Source organism: Kogia breviceps, chromosome 4 (assembly GCF_026419965.1).
Source record: "Kogia breviceps isolate mKogBre1 chromosome 4, mKogBre1 haplotype 1, whole genome shotgun sequence".
NCBI classification, from domain to species: domain Eukaryota; kingdom Metazoa; phylum Chordata; class Mammalia; order Artiodactyla; family Physeteridae; genus Kogia; species Kogia breviceps.
Window position 1 is genome coordinate 43,004,633 of NC_081313.1, and position 23,578 is coordinate 43,028,210.

General features: G+C 41.1%; 1 protein-coding gene across 4 annotated transcripts in view; it reads right to left on the bottom strand.

Moving 5' to 3' along the window:
• The window catches only part of ANKRD55 (ankyrin repeat domain 55), a 422,110-nt gene that overhangs the window by 87,776 nt on the left and 310,756 nt on the right, over positions 1-23,578 (bottom strand). The window contains exons 3-4 of one of the 4 annotated variants that reach the window (XM_067030988.1): positions 9,322-9,412; positions 382-487 (exon numbers count right to left, since the gene is read on the bottom strand). Coding sequence is in view for 2 of the 4 variants with exons in the window: in XM_059061147.2 (XP_058917130.1) it covers positions 9,322-9,379 (58 nt within the window). In the remaining 2 variants the exon portion in view is untranslated. Of the gene's footprint in view, positions 1-381; positions 488-9,321; positions 9,413-23,578 lie in introns of those variants that run through there. The other 3 variants (XM_067030989.1, XM_059061147.2, XM_067030990.1) reach the window with 3 other exon arrangements.

A 23,578-nucleotide genomic window follows, 5' to 3' on the forward strand; every position in this document is an offset into this window, starting at 1 on the left:
TCCTATAAAGCAGCCCCGCCCACAGCCTGTAGGGACAGCGTGTCCTCTAGAGAGTGAGCTCGCGTTTCTCTATTCTTTGAGCAAAGAAGAAAACTCCCCTTTACTTCTGAACCAAGCTCAGGCTCATTCTGTTGGCTCCAATGACACCGGCAGCAGGACCGTTGCTGGGGCCTGACTGGAAAGGGTCGGTAAAAAGAGTGGCAGCACTGGGACTTGAATTGTCTGGTTTGACTCAAGCGGCCATTACAGTCCAGTACACTGTACCACTGCCAACCCCTCTGTTTCAGTGTTCACATGTAAAAAATGAGGGAGCTGGATTACACATTCACTGAGTTCCTTTCAATTCTACAAGTTACTACTAGTCTAAGACAAAACACTTACAGGATCTGGACTGGTTTGTGCAGTGACCACCTGAAAGCAGACAGCTGCGAGCCCATCTCGAGACCTCTGCGTAGTGGTCATGCTGAGTCAGCTGACTTGAATAGCACTAAGTAAGAAGGATAAAAATGTCATTTCAGATGAATTTCAGGTGTTCCTCTCGTGATTCTTAAAAGTAAGGTGTGGGGCTTCCCTGGTGGCGCAGTGGTTGAGAATCCGCCTGCGGATGCAGGAGACACGGGTTCGTGCCCTGGTCCGGGAAGATCCCACATGCCGCGGAGCAACTAAGCCCGTGAGCCATGGCCGCGGAGCCTGTGCGTCCGGAGCCTGTGCTCCGCAACGGGAGAGGCCACAACAGTGAGAGGCCCGCATACCGCAAAAAAAAAAAAAAGAAGTAAGGTGTTGTTGTTGTTGGTGGGGGGGGGGTTTTTTTTGAACACCAAACTGTGTTCTGATTTACTGTTGTGAGTTAGAGAACAGAGGAATGATCTTGGGGTCACCCAGGATCAAAGCTTAGGATGTCAAGGTTAAAATAATTCTCTTTCCTCTTTATCAACTGCTATTTATTTGTGACCTTGATTACAGGGTCAGGGCCCTCTGAAATGTCTCTTGGAGAAATGTTAACCTGTTGCTGCACAGAACAAATAGGTTGAGTAGGAAAATGATAAAGAACCTGGCTTCAGAAGCTTCTGGGGTGGAAGCCAAGCCCTGACCTTACAAATTCCCAATATTCCCATCACATCAGTTCCACAGGTTGAATTCCAGTGTAATCCTACCCTTTTAGCCTCCTCCTCCTCCTCCTAGGATTCTGGTGTCTTTCTTTGCTCTAAAGGCAGGTTGCCATGGAGACTGGATCCACTCCTACCATGGAAGAGGAAGGCCTGTCACTAAGCTGAGCCTACTGGGCAGAACTCATTGCAAATGGAAGCTCAGCCCTGGGGAGACGTGAGCAAACCTAGCTGCCATCACCTTTATTTTCCTTTGTGCTAGGAGTCATGAAGGGATTGATGAGGTGGGTTATAAGAATCCAGAAAGAATAACTTCATGGTGAACAAGAGTGTGAGGAGGGCTTGGGGGTCAGAAACCAGAGTTAAAAATGGGAGCTTTGCCTTTGTCCTGTGTGGCCTTGGATAAGTCATGTAACCTCAGACGGACTAGAAATGGAATCTATCTCACAGGCTGTGTTGAGGATCCAGTGAGATGATAGGAGTCAAAGTTTTGCATAGTGTCTGGCTTAATAAATGGGAGCTGCCTAATAAACCAGAGTTATCGCTCTTCTTCTGATTATTACTACTGGTTAATATTCTTGGCCTGATCTCCTCTGTCTCCATTTGGAAGCTACTCCCCATCCCCGCATGGAGGTTGAGTTGCTAGGGTCTATCTTGGCGGCCGAGAAGCTGGGAACAGGCTGGGGCTAAGAGACTCTGAAGACCAAAGCCCTTGGCTAGTTAAGAGAATACAACACTTTCTATACTGAATTCTTTTTTGTATTGCTTGAATATTTTGAAGGAGGTGATGCTAATTTTACATTTAGAAAGAAACCCCAGTACTTAAAAAACTCTGGTAAGAACCAGTTGATATCTAATAGTGCAACACCCGTAACACCAAATTACCATCTAAAAGAATTTAAACCATATTGTGATAACCTGAGATGGATACATCGCCCATGTGGTGTTCTGGCTGGGAATGCATCATCTAAATCTAGCTGTGAGGGAGTGTCAGACAAACCCATAAGGAGGAAGTTGGTATTAAAAAAAGAGAGAGACTGTAAGTTCAAAAATGTCAATGTCATAAAAGACAAAGAAAGTCTAAAGAAATGTTCCAGGTTAAAGGAGACTAAAGAGGCCTGAGAACTAAAGGTAGTACCTAATCCTAGACTGGATCCTGTACTGTGGGTAAAATGCTATAAAAGACATTATTGGATCAATAGACAAAATTGGAATTCAGGCAGATGAGATAAAAGTACATACACACGTACACACACACACACACACAAACACAAATAAGCATATACATACATACATATAGAGAAAGAGGCAGAGAGAGAGAGAAACAGATACAAAGACAGAGATGGAGAGATGGACACAGAGAAAGAGCTAACAATAAAGCAAACGGGATAAAATGTTAACAGGTGAATCTGGGTAAAAGACAGTGTTCTTTATAGTGATCTTACAATGTTTAAGTTTGAAATGATTTTCAAACAAAAAGTTAAAAAAGCATTAGAATGCTATGAAATGTTATATGTGTATATTTTTAAATTCTGAGGATACTTTTAGAAATGGAAATAGTTCCCATGTAGGCTGGAACATTATCCCTTCACTTCTTCCCCCAATGGACCCAATAAAACAAGAGTGGCTTCATCAATAAGCAACTGACATTTTAAAATTTTACATAGAGAAAACAAATTTAGGGCCCTTATTAAGCACACGGACCTATTTACTAGGCTTACAAGTGTGCTAAACATGACTCCTGGGTGGATGTGGTCTTTCTGCAATACGGTGTCTAGCCCATACCCATCTTTTACACCAACCTTGGGTCTCAGTGCATCTAGACCCTCACCTCCTCACCTTGTCCTATATTTGCGGATGGGTGAGAGGTTTGTTTTTCTATTTGTTTGGGAATAAAAATAGCTACAAGTTTAGTGGTTCTTCCTTTAGGCTCCATTAAAATATCCTTGCATCCAAATGGTTGCCTCAAAGGGAAAATCTATGGATATCAGTTAATCAACACAGTTGTTTAATAATTACTAAAGAAATATGGAGTTAATGAATAGAGATGGTAGGAAAAGCTCAGTGTGGTGACCCAGCTGACTTCCAGACAAGGGGCTAAGTTGAGGATTTGCCTTCTGAAGTTGATCTAGCCAAGTTGTGGGACATAACATCAGGGTTGATTCAGGAGATCTGGCTCACCAGGCGGGCTTTCATTCCCTCTACGTACCACTCCCAGATTCTCCTTCTTGCCATGCATAGTCAGGCAAGAGGCCCCATTCCCGAGGACACTATGGTTGTCCTATGGTGGAGAATGCTGACAACGACACCACTCCCCTCAACCCCAATCCACTGAATCACTTTCGGTTTCATGGTTCTCTAAGGCAGTGAATGGTCATTGTTTGGATAAGATCAGTCAGGGGCTTCCCTCTAGCTAGGTCCAGAAGAGGGGCTGGGAGTGGATTGGTGTGTCACAGCCTTTCCCAGGAGTTGGCTGATGGAAGGGAAGTTCCTGTGTGCTGGAAAGAGGACAAAGAGCACAAAGAAGGAGGCAGAGGAGCCGGAGGGGCAGGCTTCCAGTCAACGTGTTTGCCTGGGTTAGGTCTTGAGTGGGCAAGAAAAGTGGAAAAAGAATTCTTCCCCTGTTACTTCTTCCCTCTCTTCCTCTTTCTTGACCAAGAGAGGGAGAAGGCAGAGCATTTTCCCACAGGCAACAGATAATCTGCTTCTGAACCTCTGGAATGGTCACCTGCCAGCTAATCTTCCTGTATCTGGACCATCAGTCTGAAAATCAATCACAGAATTCTCCTCAGTGTTCCTGGGTTTCATCCCATTCAAGGTCTGTGCCTAAAATCAGCTGAGCCCAAATCATCCCCTCTCTTTCCTGTCTCCTTTGCCTGCCTTTTCTCTACTCTCTTTCCAAACCCCTTTGAAAATTTGCTTATTCTTCCTTTGGAGGCATTCTTCCTTTGTCACATCAGAATTTTAACTTTTGTTTTTTCAGCAAAGTGCATATCTGTGCACTCTAAATTCTTTTTGTTTGGCGTTCCCATTTTGGATGAAAAGTTGGAAATTAAAACCAGCACATCTGCATGTGGGAGCTTTAAAAATCCACAATACAGGGTTTCCCTGGTGGCGCAGTGGTTGGGAGTCCGCCTGCCGATGCGAGGGACGCGGGTTCGTGCCCCGGTCCGGGAGGATCCTGCGTGCCGCGGAGCGGCTAGGCCCGTGGGCCATGGCCGCTGGGCCTGCGCGCCCGGAGCCTGTGCTCCGCAACGGGAGAGGCCACAGCAGTGAGAGGCCCGCGTACCACAAAAAAATAAAAATAAAAAAAAAAAAATAAAAAAATTTTAAAAATCCACAATACAGGGCTTCCTTGGTGGCGCAGTGGTTGGGAGTCCGCCTGCCAATGCGGGGGACGCAGGTTTGTGCCCCGGTCCGGGCGGATCCCGCATGCCGCGGAGCGGCTGGGCCCGTGAGCCATGGCCGCTGAGCCTGCGCGTCCAGGGCCTGTGCTCCGCAGCGGGAGAGGCCGCAGCGGTGAGAGGCCCGCGTACCACACACACACAAAAAAAATCCACAATACATGGGATAACAGCTTGATTGTAAAAATGCATGCTTCATTAATTTAAATTTTTGTTAATGCCTTATTTCTTCATTAAAATGTATGGTTGATCAAGGAAGAGTATTGCAGTAGAAAAAAGATGGGTTTTGAAGTCAGGCAGGTTTAGGCTTGAACCTCAGTTTTGCCATTTTATCTTATGCCCTTTCCATGCCACCTCCCAAATGCCAACCTTTCTTCCAACTTTAATGAGAATGGATTTTACCAAAAACCCAGCGATGAGGCTGTCTACCTCTGAGAAGGAACTTGAGATCTGACCTTTTTTCATGCCAAGTAGCAGGGTGAATGGTGGCCTTGAAGGTATATCCATGTCCTAGTCCCTGGGACCTGTGACTATGAGCTCATATGGCAAAAGAGTACATGTCACCTCACATGTTGAAAGATCGAGTTAAGGATCTTGAGAGTAGAAGCTTATCCTGGCGTATCTGGGTGGGCCCTAAATGCAAGCACATGTATTGTTATAAGAGAGGTAGAGGGAATTCTCAGACACACATGCAGAGGAAAAGGCCATGTGAAGATGGAGGCAGACTGGGGTGATGAAGCCACAGCAGTTAGAAGCTGGAGGAGACAAGGAAGGACCCTTTCCTAGAGCCTTCGGAAGGAGCACACCCCCTGCTGACATCTTGATTTCATACTTCTGGCTTCCAGAGCTGTGAGAGATTGCATTTCTCTTGTCTGAAGCCACTCAGTAAATGGTAATTTGTTAGAGCGGCCCTAGGACACGATGCTCAGTATAAATCTGGGCTGGAGGGCCGAGCCCCTCCTTGCATTCTCTCAACAGCTCTACCAGAGAAAAACCGGTGAGGGTGGGCCACATCCCCAGAGGTGCCTGCAGACACACTGTCAGCCTCCTCAAACCCTTCTGACAGAGCTGGGGCAGGGCTGGGCTGGGTGAGGCCCTTGGGACCTCCCTTGTCGTTTCTATTTTCTCTCTGAGGCCTGGGTTCCTCCTCAGGCAGGGATCTTTGGTTACATAACTGAAGTCTGAACTTCAGTAGGAACCTCTGTGTTCTGTAGTAAATGATTTTACTACAGGTCCTTTCCTGCGTGTGGGCTTTGAGAGGGAAGACAGCCAGGGAAAACACGTGGGACCAGAGAGATGTTGCTGTGGTGAAAGCAAGAAGCACAAAGCTGGAGTGGAGAGCTCTGAAGACCCAGGCTTCCTCCCTCACAGCTTCACAGGGCAAGCCAGAGACACGGCCCGAATCCCCTTGGCCAAGAAGATATCGCAATCTTTAAGCCTCCTAGCAACGCTGTGAATGTATAATTTTATCCACATTTCACAGATGAGAAGATCAATCAGTTTGTCCAAGTCCATGCAACTGGGATGAGGACTGAGACTGGACTAGAGCAAATGTCCATCTGTCCCCAGGCCCCTGGCACATGGGGTTGTCTTATCACCTCTGCTAAAGAGAAAAATAGAAAAATGCAATTGGAGGGACTCAGACTTACCAAATCCACCTGGTTTGGGTTTGAGCCAAACTGAAGGTCATTATTCATCATATTTTTCAAGTGCACACTGCTGACCATTCTCTGGGCAACCATAAGCCAGAGCTGCCTGAGCCTTACCTCCACTTCAAAGTAGCTGATAAGACCAGAGATTGCCCTTGGAAAGAAACTTCTTAGTCTGCTGTCTGGATAGCAAACACCTGGGTCTCAGTCCCCTCTGTTACTAATTAGCTGTGTGTTATGATCATAAATTGGCCCCCATTTTAACCTCTCAGTGCTTCACTTTTCCCATCTGAGATCTTAGGGGGATGGATGGAATGAGCGGTTCTCAATCTTTGTTGTATGTTAGAACTTCCTGGGGAGCTTTGTCTGGCCATGCCCCTCACCAAATAAACTGGAATATCCAGTGGTGGAATCCAGGCATCAGGATTTTCAAAAACTGTCTAGGTGATTTTTATATGTGGCCAAGTTTTTCTTTTCTTTTCAATGTTACATTTCATTCAGGTAGATCTGTAATCTCACAGTGATGAGAGGAGAAAGCCAAGTCTTTAATAATTATAATAAAAAAATAATAAAAATGCTTATGAACAGCAATGCAACATTTCCTCCCCCCCCCACCCCCATGATGAATTAACAGCTGGTAGAAGATGCAATGACTCAGAATCAAAAATAAAAACAAAAACAAAAATCAAGCCAACCTCGGGAACAATCCACAATGTCAATGACTTTCCATACATAATTCAAACAAGTACTCAAATGCCAACCAGTTGTGGAGAACACCATGGACTTCCTTGGTTTTTGATAGTGTTTTTCTTTTGAAGGCAAAATAAAATAGACACAAAGTCGTACCTAAATGCTGATGTCTACATTCCATAAAGGTGATGCCGTCGCAGCAGTCTTATAAGACTTCTAAGATCTTTCCAGATGTAATGTCTTTTGTCAACATCTGCATGTAAAGCTAGTGGACACTAGAGTTTTGATTCCCCAGATATTAGGAATTCAAGGAAAATCCTCTACTAAAGCCCTACCCATACTCAACTTTTCAAGAGAAAGTCACTTCACCATGGTTTTGCCCAACAATATGGTATTTAGAATCTATGCAATGATCTAAATCTATTATGGTCTTTCATGCTTTTAAGAAGGTGGAAGGGTTAATGTGATAATAGAACTATTCAGGTACCATTTAGTTAACTGTTACTCTAGGGGTTGCTCTAAATGGAGTTCTAAAGAAAATAATTAATGTAGTATAGTCAACTGGCCTTAACTAAACCCTCATTTGTTCTGAGGACTGCTAAATTCAAGCTAGACATAGAGAGGTGTCTTTCACATTTGAGGAACTCAGTCTAGGGTGGTAATAATTATAACAGCAGCGATAATAACAAAAGCAGCCATAGTTTGAAAGTAGTTAATGCATATCAGGCAATGTGACAGGTGCTTTTTGTGCATTATTTTAGATTCTCACAACAACCTTGCTAGGTGAGCATCATTTCCTTTATTTTACTGCTGAGGCAATTAAGGCCCAGAGAGGGCAGGTAACTTGCTAAGGTCACACAGCTAAGAAGTAGTTATTCTGCCATTCTAACCTATGTCGCCCATGCTATTTCCACCATACCACAGCACCTCTACAGAGAAATGATTGAGAAATAGAGATGGAGGTGTCAGGGAGAGGGTTAACTTACAAGGGGAAGAATCAGGTCTAGGGTGGAGAAATAGCTGTGAATTGCTCACATGAAAGGTGCTATAAGAAAATAAATATTATAATTAATATTTTAACTATGTTTTGGGCTCAGTCCTGTTAGGAGACACAACACTGGAACAGATGGATTCATTACGAGGGGCTAGTGCTCAGTTCTAGCTCCCTCAAATTAGTCTTAAAAAATAAATGCACTGTGTTTCTCTTTGAATTGCATAGCTCAATAATGTCATTTTTTAGCCAGTATGTGGTCTTTGGATCTAAGCATTTTTTCACTTTTGCTGATCGCTGTCAGTGATACAAACTGTACAAAGGATGTGGTGGGCAAAACTGTAACAATCACTTTCTCTATGGTGTTCCTAGCCCCAATGCTGTGTAAACTGGCACATCTTGAAGATGCACGCACACACACACACACACACACACACACACACACACGTTACTCAGAAATCTAAATGTAAGTCTGTAACTTGACAAAGCACTGAACTAATTCACCCATGAAACCAGATGTAGCTTGAAGGGTAGGTAGTAAACACACTATGGCCTAGAGCAGGAAAAGGGAAAAAGAAAGAAGCAATGAATTTTCTTAACGAGGCTTTCACAGACCACCATTTTCACGGTGTAGCCAAAACAGGTAAATGACCAAAGGATCTTAGGATTCCGAGGAATACTCAGAGGGTATTGAAAGTGGTTTCGATATCAGACATATAAAAATAAAATCTTCTAAAATATTACTTACATTTAAAGAATGGAAATTTTCTGTACTTACAGAGAAAAGATGCATAATTACATATAGGAATATATATATATACATATATATGCATACACACACACACTTCATATGCAAAATGTACATGCACAGACTGAATGGCTGAATACACGTTTTTTATAAGGATGGATCAATTTCACAGCAATCCTTTTGTGTGGAAAATTACTTCCACACTGGGAACTATGAGTAAGAAAGATATATCCTTTCACTGCAAATAATAACATAGTGATAAGTCATTACACAACCTCGGATGAGATAATATATCAACTACAGCATAAATCTGGGCAACATATATTCCTGAAGGGAATCAAGAGATATTTATGAAACTAGAGCAATGAGATATTGGGTTTATGTTACTTATTATAATGTATATATTTTAAAGATTTGAACAACAAGCTAATGAGAATAAAGATGATACTATCTGAAATAGCTGGTGTGCTTGAAACCCAATTTTTAAAATTTGTAGGTAGGAGCACTTTAGCAAGACTAATAGACCATAAGCTTATTTTTCCCTTCTAAATGCTTATCAGATGAGAAGTGAACATTTAGAACAGATTTGTTTCCTATGTGAAATCCTCTTCCCACATCACCCACCCCCCCCCCCACACACACACATTACTCTCTCTCCCTGTACAACTGCAAATCCCTACCATTGGACTAAAGATGCAAAGAACCAAAGGGTGAGTTAAAGCAGCGTTTTTACCTTTTTGCTGATCAAACACAGATGGAGTGCTGAAATCCATGGTTGCCTGTCTCATCATTTACCATCAGAATGGCAAAAAGCATCCAGGTCTCTAGAGAGGAGAAAACATCATCTTACACGTTATAGTCAACACAACAGTCAATTACAGCATCCCTTTCCAAGACCTCTGTTTGAGAATTAAATGTGCATTAGAGCTGCCGGTCCTTGTCAAGGCAAATGATGGAAATAAGTAAATGTTATTCCTGTAATACCTGACAGGAAAAAGAGTTACTTCCTATGGTCTCACTCATCAGCTATACCCACGTGTAAATATTATACACCCTCTATCCCCCAACAAATACAGAAAAAAAAAAGCTCAAACCTTGAAAAACGGTTTTCATAGAGGGCCACCTGTCTTGGATCTGGGCCAGGAAAATATTGGAGGTAACGGAGCCTCAGCAGCTGGTGTGTTGTTTTAAACCAAAAGAAATCTCAATGGGTGAGTGAGGATTCACAGGGCCAGACGGAGCATGTGCAAAGCTGCCAATGCAGTTTGGATTCAGCTGTGTTCTTGGTGGAGTGAGAACTGCATTTGGGTCATGTGAGCAGAGTGCCATCTCAATGGAATAGCACGTAAATATTGTAGCAGGAGGCTGCTGGCCATGTGCTGTATGGAGTAATTACTGGCTTTCACAGCTCATCTTTAGTCTCCCTTCAGCTCTGTTCTCCAAATGACAGGGAGGATGGGGGAAAGGAAGTAGCGTTTGAAAGGTTGGATTTCAGGGCTCAGATATCCATGGCGATAAAATTAAAACAGTGTGCAGTCACAAAGGTGTTTAGTGCAGTACTACATGTGGTGGAAAAACCTCAAATCACCCAAATGTATATCATTTGAGGAGCAGTTGAATAAATGGTAGTAAATTCATACTCTAGATTTAAAACTCTGAAGTAAATCTATATGAATTTATCTGGTAGGATGACTCTAAACTATTATTAAATGAAAGAAGTTATATATTTCATTTGTTCACATCTTTATAAAACCAGCAACCACCCACTGTATATGTAAATATGTTCATGTATGTTCATAGGAACAGACGAAGATGTATGAAGATATACTGTTAATATTGGTTACCTCAGGGGATTGCAATTAAAGCAGGAGATTTCTATCTTGTTCTTTATCTACCTCTGTATTTTTAGGCTTATTATAACAAGGCTGTTGTTTTATATTGTTATTACAAATCTGGTATAATAAATTCAAAACAAAGCTCGACAATCAAGACAATCAGGTTTTTGGATAAGTCAAATAGTCATATAGAAGATGATCTTGCAAATGCTGTTGATAATGATAACACATATTTTTAAGTTAATTAGTGTGTGACCATGGAAATAAAAGCAGAAACCATTTTTCTTCGTATATGGCCACATTTGTTTTGATCTACTGATATGGACTGTGTTTTTCAAAACACAGGCTTCTTTCTTATCTCTTGCCTCTCATATTTCGCCCATCAACAGACTGTCTGGCCTCAGTTCCCTGTGACAATACTAGGACCCACTTACCTTCCTCACATCCGCCTTTCCCCCACCAACACCCTGTGTTCATTTTATTTAAAACATGGGCAGAACCTACTTTTTATAAATCGTTACGCAAAATGTGCTCCATAGATAAATTTCTTAAATTTCCCAGTGCTGTTTTTTAAGGAGAGATGGCTTAAGCTCACCCAACTGACTGAGGTAAAAGGAGCTGTGGTCACTTGGTCCCAAACACGAGCAAAATCAAGGATTTATTGGGTTGGCCAAAAGGTTCGTTCGTTTTTTTCCATAAGATGGCTCTAGCAGCACTTAGTTGTCTTTAACTTCATTTGAAACAATTTTGTTAGATTGTATTGTGACAGCTGTCATTATCAGCGTGCATTTAAAAAAAGACTTATCAAAGTTGGTGAATGTTTTTAACATCTTTATTGGAGTATAATTGCTTTACAGTGGTGTGTCAGTTTCTGCTGTATAACAAAGTGAATCAGCTATACGTATACATATATCCCCATATCCCTCTTGCATCTCCCTCCCACCCTCCCTATACCACTCCTCTAGGTGGTCACAAAGCACTGAGCTGATTCCCCTGTGCTATGCGGCTGCTTCCCACTAGCTATCTATTTTACATTTGGTAGTGTATATATGTCCATGCCACTCTCTCAAAGTTGGTGAATTTTTGTGTAGCCATTTTAATATTGAAGATGGAAGAAAAGCAACATTTTTGGCATATTATGCTTTATTATTTCAAAAAAAGGTAAAAACAGAGGAAAAAAAGAAAAAAGAAGATTTGTGCGTGTATGGAGAAGGTGCTGTGACTGATCAAACATGTCAAAAGTGGTTTGCAAAGTTTCGTGCTGGAGATTTCTCGCTGGACGATGATCCAGGGTTGGGTAGACCAATTGAAGTTTATAGCAATCAAGTTGAGACATTAATTGAGAACAATCAGCGTTATACCACACTGGAGATAGCCGACGTCCTCAAAATACCCAGATCAAGCATTGAAAATCATTTGCCCCAGCTTGGTTATGTAAGTCGCTTTGATGTTTGGGTTCCACCTAAGTCAAGTGAAAAAAACCTTCTTGACCGTATTTCCGCAAGCAATTCTCTACTGAAACGTAACGAAAACGTTCTGTTTTTGAAACAAATTGTCACGGGTGATGAAAAGTGGATACTGTACAATAATGTGGAGCAGAAGAGATCGTGGGGCAAGAGAAATGAGCCACCACCAACCACACCAAAGGCCGGTCTTCATCCAAAGGTGATGTTGTGTATATGGTGGGGTTGGAAGGGATTCCTCTATTATGAGCTCCTTCTGGGAACCCAAACGGTTACTTCCAACAAGTGCTGCTCCCAATTAGACCAACTGAAAGCAGCACTTGAAGAAAAGCATCCAGAATTAGTCAACAGAAAACACATCATCTTCCATCAGGATAACGCAAGACTGCATGTTTCTTTGATGACCAGGCAAAAACTGTTACAGCTTGGCTGGGAAGTTCTGATTCATCCGCCGTATTCACCAAACATTGCACCTTTGGATTTCCATTTATTTCGCTCTTTACAAAATTATCTTAATGCAAAAAATTTCAATTCCCTGGAAGACTGTAAAAGGCACCTGGAACAGTTCTTTGCTCAAAAAAGATAAAAAGTTTTGGGAAGATGGAATTATGAAGTTGCCCAAAAAATGGGAGAAGGTAGTGGAACAAAAGGGTGAATATGTTGTTCAATGAAGTTCTTGGTGAAAATGAAAAATGTGTCTTTTATTTTTACTTTAAAGCCAAAGGCACTTTTCTGCCAACCGAATAGATTAACCTCCTTTAAATTCATTTGTTCATTAATTCATCACTTGCTATGGAAAGATTACTATGCTCCAATCATTTTGATAGGCACTGATGATGCAGCCGTCAGTAAGACAGGAAAGGTCTCTATGCTCAATGAACTACACTCTGGTGCAGCTTCTGCTTCTGGCTATGCTGGAGTAATACGGACTGGACTTACCCTCCTGCTTAAACAGCTAGAAAACTAAGCAAAATATATGAAATGATATTTTTCAGACAGCAGGCAGGGCAGGCCAGAGATCTCTGGGAGAAGAGAAACAAGAGAGCTGAGCCTGATGAGTCCCCAACTGACTGCTTGGGGCGAGTTTCCAGGCTGAAGCACAGGGAGGGTGTGGTGGGTTCAGTGGTGCCCTTCCACCCCAAAGATGCATCCACATCTTAATTTTCAGAACCTGTGAATATGACCTTATTTGGAAAAGGGGTCTTTGCCTATGTAATCAAATTAAGGATCTCAAGTTGAACTCATCCTAGATTAGCTGAGTGGGCCCTAAATTCAATGACAAGTGCCGTTATCAGAGATACACATAGTGACGTGGAGTTCATGTGACCGGAGATTGGAATGATGCAGCCACAAGCCAAGGTACACTTGGAGCCACTAGAAGCTGGAAAAGGCAAGGAACAGATTGCCCCTTGAGCCTTCAGAGATAGTATGGTGCTGTTGACACCTTGATTTTGACCTCCTGGTTTCCAGAATTGAGAGAAAATAAATTTCTGTGTTCTCAGCCACCAAGTTTGTGCTAATTTGTTACAGAAGCTTCAAGAAAGTAACACAGAGGAGGACTTCTCAAAATAGATGCAGTCTCTATAACTGTTATATTTCTGTGCCCATTTATACCATTACCAAATCCAAATTAAAATATAGACAATTTCACATTTGTAAAAGGGCTGTTTTGGACTCATTTTGAAAAAAGGCAAATAGAGTGGAAAGGACATGAGTTTGAGTCTATTTCTTGTTAACTGTGTGATTTGGGCAAATTATATAACTTTTTGAGCCTCAGTGTCTTAATCTGTGGCATGGGGACCCCACCCCCTAAATTCTTGTGAGAGTTATTATTGTTCAAGTCCACTTCCCGGACTGCAAACATAGAGATAATTCTTTCTATACAACCAAAGCCAAGTGTAAGATAACATTTGGTTGTTTTCTTCAAGTGCATTTTGAATAAGGCCCTTATTCAGACATACGCATACAGTTTTCACACATACCAGGTGCCTGTGGTTCATTAATTCTTATCTACAATATAGGAAGGGAAGAGAGGAGAAGGTCTGTGTGACTGCAAAATCTGGCTCTGTGCTGCCTCTCCAGCTCATCTCTCACCACCCTCCCTCCGTTCTCACATCCGGCCACACTGGTCTCCTTTCTGTTCCTCGAACATGCCATGCCCTTTCCCAAACTCCCCAAACTTTGCTATTCTATCCCACCACTTGGAACGCTCTTTACCCAGTTCAAACGTCACCATTTCACAGAGGCTTTCTCTGACCACATTTTCTAAAACAGTCTTTCATTCCTTTACCCCATCTGTCACTTCCTTCTCCAGAATGCCACTTTGTGGGTTAACAATGAGGAATATCCCTGTCAGGGAGACAGGCCTTTGCCCATGTACAACATCTGTCTAGTTCAGGGCTTCTCAGACTACCTGTGGTGAAGGACCTGGTTGTTTTGTGGGGTTTTTTTTTGGCGGTACGCGGGCCTCTCACTGTTGTGGCCTCTCCCGTTGCAGAGCACAGGCTCCGGACGCGCAGGCTCAGCGGCCATGGCTCACGGGCCCAGCCGCTCCGCGGCATGTGGGATCTTCCCGGATCGGGGCACGAACCCGCGTCCCCTGCATCGGCAGGCGGACTCTCAACCTTTGCGCCACCAGGGAAGCCCCAGGACCAGGTTTTTAAATTTCCAAAGCATCATGGAACTGATACGTTAATAAAATATAATGAAAATTGAAAAAGAAAAAATAAGATTTACAGAACGCAACCCCCAATCTTTATTATTAGATTCAAACAAGCATAAAGTTACATCAAAAAAATATAATCAAAACATAGGATAATCAAAGAATTTTAAAAATGTACACATTGTTCATTGAAAGTACATTTAGGCATTAATATGCTGTACTGTCCAATATGGTGATCACTAGCTACATATTGCTATTTAAGTTAAAATTTAATAAGATAAAAGTTTATTTCCTCAATCACAGCAGCCACTGTGATTGTACTTTGTCATAATTAAAAACTTTTCGTTCTTTAAGAGATGCTGGTGAGAAAACAAAAAGACAAACCACAGACAGGAAGAAAATATTTGTAAAACATATCTGATAAAGGATTGGTATCCAGAATACACAAAGAATTATCAAAACCTAGTAATAAAAAACCCCTAATTTTAAAAAGGACAAAGATTTGAACAGACATGTCACAAAAGAAAAGATATAGATGGCAAATAAGTCGATGAAAAGATGCTCAGCATTATTACTCATTGGAAAGTATAAATTAAAATTACAATGAAATACCACTACACACCTATTGGAATGGCTTTAAAAAAGCTAAAAACACACTGTGTGCTGGTGATGATGATAGAACTCTGACACATTGCTGATGGGAATTCAAAATAACCCAGCTATTTTGGAAAAAAGTTTGGCTGTTTCTTATAAAGTTAAACATAAATATGGCCCAGCAATCCAATGCCCTGGCATTTACTTAAGAGAAATGAAAACATATGTTTTCACAAATACCTATATGTGAACGTTTATAGCAATTTTATTATCACCCAAAACTGGAAACAACCCAAATGTTCACCAACCAGTAAATGAATGAACAAACTGTGGTACATCTATGTGATGGAATACTACTCAGCAATGAAAAGGAATGAAGCCATGATACATGCAAGAAATGAGTGGATCTTAAATGCATTTCACTGAGTGAAAGAACCAGACACAAAAGACTACATACCGCTTGATTCCCTTTATAAGGCATCTTGGCAAAAGATACAGAGATAGAAACCAGAGGAGTGCTTTCCAGCAGGGAGGGAATAAACTACAAAGTGGCCAGAGAGAAATTTTGGAGTGATGGAAATACTCTCTATCTTGATTGTGGTAATGGTTATACACTCTCTATTCACTTGACAAACTCAGAGAATTAAACCCCACCAAAAGGAGAAGATTACTAAATCATACCTCAGTAAACCTGAAAGAACAAACAATATAAATTTTACTTCTATAATTTAACTAATAATATTATCCTAAAATGTTTTAAAACACACTTGTTAAAAATTAAAATGATTGAAAATAGCAAGTTTTTAAAATAAATAAGTGTGACGAAAACATAGGTAGTACTCTCTTTGACAAAGGTTGTAGTAATGTTTTTTTGGCTATCTCTCCTCAGGCAAGGGAAACCAAAGCAAAAATAAACACATAATGTGACTATATCAAACTAAAACATTTTTTGCACAGTGAAGGAAACTATCTATGAAAGGAAATGGTCACCTACAGTATAGGAGAAGATATTTGCAAATGATATATCTGATAAGTGGCTAATATCCAAAATATACAAAGAACTCATACAACTCAATTAACATCAAAAAAATATCACACAACCTATTTAAAAAATGGCAGAGGATCTGAATAGGCATTTTCCCAACGACGATATACAGATAGCCAACAGCCACATGAAAAGATGCACAACATAACTAATCATCAGGGAAAGCAAATCAAAACCACAGTGAGATATTACCTCACACCTGTCAGAGTGGATATTATCCAAAAGACATCAGATAACAAGTGTTGGGAAGGATGTGGAGAAAAGGAAACCCTTGTACACTATTGGTGGGAATGTTAATTGGTACAGCTACTGTGGAAAACAGTATGGAGATTCCTCAAAAAATTAAAAATAGAGCTACCATATGATCCAGCAATTCCACTCCTGGGTATTTATCTGAAGGGAAAAAAACCCCACTAATTCAAAAAGATACATGTACCCCTATGTTCATTGCTGCATTATTTACAATAGCCAAGATATGGAAACTACCTAAGTGCCCATCAATAGATGAATGGATAAAGAAGATGTGGTATATATAGAATGAAATATTACCCAGCCATAAAAATGTACTCTTGTCATTTGAGGACTTCCCTGGTGGTGCGGTGGTTAAGAATCCTCCTGCCAATGCAGGGGACACAGGTTTGAGCCCTGGTCCAGGAAGAGCCCACATGCCTTGGAGCAACTAACCCCGTGTGCCACAACTACTGAGCCTGAGCTCTAGAGCCCACGAGCCACAACTACTGAGCCCACGCGCCTAGAGGCTGTGCACCGCAACAAAGAGTAGCCGCAGTTCGCCGCAACTAGAGAAAGCCTAAGTGCAGCAACGAAGACCCAACGCAGTCAAAAATAAATTAAAAAAAAAAAAAAGAACTCTTGCCATTTGAGACAACACGATGGTCACTTTGCCAGCTCTGGGGGCTAGGCCAGAAGTGCCAGGGAGCTAATCACCCCCTTCCCTGACCCACAGCAACCCTCAACCAGTGACTCTTGGGAGCTGGCCTATAGGCACCAGCTGCCTTGCCTTTAGATGTAATGATTCTGAGGTGTGCTGTTTTACACCATTTCCCAATGTTACCCATTAAGAAATAAGCGCCACTGCCACCTGTGATAACTGGTTTAATAACACACTTTTTATGGGCTGCCATTCCCTACCTGTAGGACATCTCCCCACCCCACCTTTCCTACCCCATGGTATTTCCTGTACTTCTCAATAAGCTACTTGCATTGGAATCATTGTCCCAGGATCTTCTGGGAAAACTCAAATTAAGACACTTCTCCAGTAGAGGGTAAACTTCCTAAGGACAGGGCCCTTGTCTGCTTTGCCCACTCTGTGACCCCAGTCCAGTTCAGAATGAAGCACAGAGGAAGTGCCAATAAATATTTAGTGAATGAAGGACTTCACTGGAGAACTTTCCTTGCCAAAGTTGATGACTTGTTCACTGAAAATGTTGCATTAGGACCCAATTAACCATCGCTTATTGGGGTAATTCCTTATTAAGAACTTTCTGGTGAGGACTTCTGATGACCTTGACATTTTCCCATGTAAACAAGAAACCATATATTTGAGAATTTCAGATGTGCTGCTATGTTTTAATGATATTCTGATAGTGTTGTAAACCTAGCGTACACTTACAGAGAGGTTTTAGGTAGTCCTACATTTTATTCGGGCGAAACCAGAGGCTTCTCTGCAACGTGCTCAAGTTACAGAAGTGGGAACTATAATGGCGGCTATGTAGGCAGTGATGGGGGCTTGGACATGACACAGCCCTGAGTTTAAGTTCCAGCTCAGCACATTTCTAGCTTGGTGATACTGAACAAATTACTTAACCACAGTTATAAAGGAGGACAAAAAATACTAATCTCGTAGGGTTGTTGTAAGAGTTAAAACCCAGTAATATATGTAAAGTGCTACTGTGAAAAACTGAGATTATGCATTGGTTTTAAAGCAATCTGTTGAAGTCACTTAACTATTTTACTGAAAAATGCCTTTAGGTTTGTTTCTGATTTTAGAAGGATATGCATAGTCTTTCTTCCTGGTTAATTAAAAGCAGACCAAAGAAATTGGTTAGTAGGTTAATTATTCATAAGACTCACGAGAAAAACTAATCTCTTAAAACAAACATGGTTACAACTTCAAGTGAACAAATATAGTTCTCTAACACAAACTTTCTAAAATCTAAATTCTTATAACAAATAAAATGTTGTAAAATCAGAAGTTCTTGGATCTATCAAAATAAAACTTTCAATATTCTATCACTTTTCCCATTATTAAGCAGACTGTATAATGCTAAGGTGACAGGTAAGTGTAGATTAAATTTAAATTTTATGGTAACTGGCACATAGTTTTATTGAACCTTCTTATCTTAAAATTGACGTGAAGGCCAATAACTAAACAGTACTTTGCATTCTCAAAGTAGTTTGGTCAGTATCTTCTTTATTTAAAACTTTCCATTAAGATTCATGATATGTTAATTTGAATTATCATTTTAATCAATACCAACTTAAATAATTCAGGTTTTTTCATGTTTCCACAGTGCTTGCTATTGACTGAATGTGTTCCCCCAAAATTCATATGTTGAAACCTAGTCTCCTGTATTATGGTATTTGGAGGTGTGGCCTTTGGGAGGTAATTAGGTCATGAGGGTGGAGCCCTCATAAATAGGATGAGTGCTCTTACAAAGACTTTTTTTTTGAGATTTTAATGGGATCCTTTTAGGTGGTCATTTCAGAGCTTCTGGAGCTGTACTGTTCAATAAGGTAGCTATCAGCTAATATACGTGGCTATTGAGCATTTAAAATGTGGCTAGTCCAAATTGAGATGTGCTTTAAGTGTAAAATACATACTGGATTTTGAAGACTTAGTATGAAAAAAATAATACAAAATGTCCCCTTAATAAATTTTATGTTAATTATATATTATCATGATAATATTTTAGACATATTGTATTAAATACAGTATATCACTAAAATTAATTTTACCTACTTATTTTTGAATATGATTACTAGAAAAATTAATACTACGCACATGGCCTGCATTTTATTTCTATTGGGCCGTGTTATTTTATAGGATCTTGGAGTGATCTTTAGGAAAGGCTGTTTAGCTGACTGCCTGAGCCATATTCCTTACTTTCAGCAGGATTGATGGGGCACAATTTGAAAGAGGGTAGAGGAGGAGGAAAGGAAGCATGGCCACACTGAAGAGCATGGAATACTGAAGCACCCAGAGAAGCCATTATCACTATTTTCATTGTTACCATCCTTGTTATATAACCCAGGGGTCCATACCAAGTTTTAGGTTCCCAGAAGGTATGACCTGAAAGATAGGTCTTCTGTCACTCACAGTGCCAAAACAGTGCTACTCATGTAGTCAGTAGCCAGTAACAGATACTGGTTTGTTAAACACTGAATGTCAAGTGCCCAAATGGACAAATCCAACTTTTGGCAAAATGGTGAAGTAGGTGATGGAAGCCTTCTGACTCCACAGTGAGTATTCCTTTCCTCCTCCCCTTCCCAGTTTGCATAATCCCATTCCTGGTTAGTGCAGACACCCCCATTTCTGACTTTGTCCTACGTTTTCCTTTTATTTTTAGTTTTCAGGCTACTATAAACTTTAATTTTCATGCATATAATGATGGGAATTTGGTGAGTATCAGGCATTTCTAGCATGCTCAGGTTAATCTGTAGCAATGACTTTACTTATTCATCATTCATATGATAAATATTTATTTGTGTTTTTTTTTTTTTTTTTTTTTTTTTTTTTGCGGTACACGGGCCTCTCACTGTTGTGGCCTCTCCCGTTGTGGAGCACAGACTCTGGACGCGCAGGCTCAGTGACCATGGCTCACGGGCCCAGCCGCTCCGCGGCATGTGGGATCTTCCCGGACCGGGGCACGAACCCGTGTCCCCTGCATCGGCAGGCGGACTCTCAACCACTGCGCCACCAGGGAAGCCCTATGATAAATATTTAATGAGCACTGGCTGTGTATCAGGCAATGGTCGTGGTGCTGGGGATATGGTGGTAACCAAAATAGAGATGTGATCCCCATTCATGAGAAGCTTTCAGTTTAGGGATGACTTAGGAGGCCTTCTTCTGTGGTCTTCTGGCATCTCAGAGTCCTTGCATGCTATTCTTGGTCACCAGAAGCCTGAGGAAATATCTCTGATGACCAACATCTGTTAAGATGCTCCCCATAACTGGGCAGAGAGAATGCTCTTCCTTTTATCCCTCTTCCCTGCCTCTCTAAGAGGCAGGTTTTCTAGCCTACCTTGCCCAGATGAAAAATGTAAAGGGGTTCCTCACCCTGTTATTCCAGTTGAATGTATTTAAGCTAGTATTAGCTGGTAGACATTGCTCTTACCATAGGTGTCCATACATTAGAATAATTTTGGTCTTTACTTTTGAAATCTAGAGTTGATATTTTTGGAATTTTTTCGTTCTCTGAATTGCATTTGTTTTGTTTTTAGATTTCCACCTCAACTGGAAAGAGTGAGGATTTACATTCAATTGCTTCTGGATTGAGGCCACTCCCTCAGTAATGCAATGGATTTGGGAAAATACAGAAAAGAAAATCTGATACAAGCCCAACCCACAGTGCTTTTAAATATCTGTGGATGGTGAATTTGCTGAACATCTCAAAAGTATTTTTAAAAAGTTCTAACTTTGGCCACATACCCTTTCCTTCTATTTTCAACTCATGAATTATTGGCCAAGTTCAAATGAAGCCCTGTGGTTTGAATTAAATTGGCACATGACACAGAGGCCTGGCTCCAGCAATCTCACTGCTCTCCTCCTCCCCTTCCTGGCAGACTCTGGAGGGTTTAGAAGATAATTTTCATTGCATTAATTTTTCTGAGAGGAAATCCTTGTGAGAAATCTAGTTGAACTTGGCTCTCCAAAGGTTCTTGTACAGTTAGAAAAACAAAACTTGAGGTTACTAAGCAGGTTAATGGAAGAGAAACCTCTAGCTGTTTGCTTAGAAATGTTGCTAAGGAGGCCGAAGTCTCACGTGATAGAGTCACTCTGTTTTATGCCCACAGACTGTACCCTTAACAGCCACAAAAGGGACAGGACAAGATCGGGTGTATTGTTGTATCAGTGCCAGTGCCTGCCAACTGCAAGAAGAACAGCATACAATGTGAGACACTCTTGGTACATGAAAGGCCCAGTATGATCCTGTAGGCTAAAGTTTCTTAAATTTTAACAGGCACACATATCACCTGGGGATTGTCTTAAGATGCAAGTTCTGATTTAGTAGATCTAGGTAGGAACCAGAGACTCTGGATTTCTAGCAAGTACCCAGATGATGCTGGTAGTTGGTTCATCCTTTGTGTAGCAAGGGGCTGGAATATTTTTCAAATATTAAGTAAAATGTACACTTATGGGCTTTTACCCAGAGATTCTCTACTGAACAGTAAAAACCCAGAAATATAAACTCAGTCCCCAAGGGGTCTCAGAAAATCTACCTGTAACAGAAGTGAGCCAGAGGTGGAGATTGGTTAATGACTGGTGGCCATTACCACCTTGAATCTCCATGGCTATTTTTAGGGTAAAGAAGGGGTAGGCCTATGGCTAGATGTTATTAGAGTCACACAGTCTGAGCTTCCCTCAGAGCTCTGCTTCGTTGTAGCTCTGCGCACCTGTGCAAATTATGAAACCTCTGAATATTTTTCCTAATATGTCCACTGGAGATAATAATGGTACCCACCTTAACAGGTTGTTGTGAGGATGAAATGGGATAACACAATGATGGTGGGCTGGAGTCAGCTGCTACCGGCTCCTACCGGCTGACTGAAAGACAGTCAGGAATTCTATGGCTTGCAATTGGCTGTGGTAGGAGTATTTACACCATGGGAACTGGCAAATGCTACAAGTTGGGGCCTCTTTTTTTTTTTTTTGAGCACTGATTTACCAGCATATCACTCTGTGTAAAGTACCTAAAAGAGCTCAATAAATGTAAGTTACTACCATCTTAGCTACTTTTTCTGGATTACTCCAGCACTTGTCATTTGAAACACATCATTTAGCACTGGATATTCCATGCCAGCCTCCTTCTTTACAAAATTCTGTAATTCAGTTCTTCTCAAGAGTTAGAGTCTCTCAAAGGTGTGACCATATTCTGCCACATCCCATGACTGATCAATGCCTTGCTCTTTCACCTCTCCAAGGAAAACACTGAGCATACTTTCAGAATTTTGGGGATATATAGCTCTATCAGCTTTGATCCTCTGCACAAGAAACATCAGAGAACAAACTGAACAATCTCAGGGTAGATCCAAGGATATTAATGTCTTTCCAAAATATGTCCAATGATAAGTATGCCTGAATCAGAACAGGTAGGAATAGAATATATATGAGTTCTATAGACTAGATTTGTGGCCCAGTCACAAATGTACACACATTTGTCTAAATAATTGTAGCTGATAGATTAATTGGAAAATGAACCCTGTCATAGTAGGTGAGGAGGTGATTTCCTTCTGTGTGTTTGTGCTGACAGCCTGATTTTGAACATAAGGGACCTTAAGAATCAGCATAGCCATCTAATGTGAATGCCCTCAACTTTTCTCGCCTATGCTTCTAAATTTCTCTGTTCCTTCCCCTAGCCTCTCCTTATTTCTTTCTGCTAGGCTACCATCAGTTCACCTCAACCTACATGAAAACTTTCCCTAGAGAAGCAGATTTGCACAACCATTAAGAGTATGGATTCTGGAGCCTGAATGCTAGGTTTAAACCCCAGTCTTGTAACTTGACACTGTTTAAGCTATGCCTTATTTTCCTCACCTGTAAAATCAGAATACTACTAGCAAGTTTCTCATAAAATTTTGGAGTGAATTAAATTGATTTAAATATGTCAAGCTCTGAGAGCAATGCTTTACCCATAGTAATACTCTTGTACATTTACTATTATTATTTCCATCAATTATTCCATCTCTTTTGCAACTTCATCCTTTTCTCTCAAGATTCTTTTTCCTAGCCTATATGTATGCTCACATCTTTCAATTCTTAAAAGCAAACACAATATAAAACAAAACTGTGATGTTTCTTCAAACAGGTCTATTCTTCCTTTCCTGATGTACTTTTGGGGGAAAAAAAAAAAAGCCTACATTTGCTCTTTCCTTCCTGACTACCCCATCTCTCCTTGGTCCAATTTCAGCTCTATAGCTGCTGAGAGCAGGCACTGCTGCGCAGATAAGCACTGATAAGCACTTGTTCTGATGGACCTGTTAGGATCTACTTCACTAGTGACCACACTTAGGTTTCCAATGGCTGGGGGAGTTGATTGAGAACATCTGCTATGAAAAACATATAGGCTCAAATAATATTTTCCTCAAATCTCAGGGCTTTTACCTCTTAAGCATCAGCATTATTTTAGGGGTGGAGGTGGGACCTTGGCAGT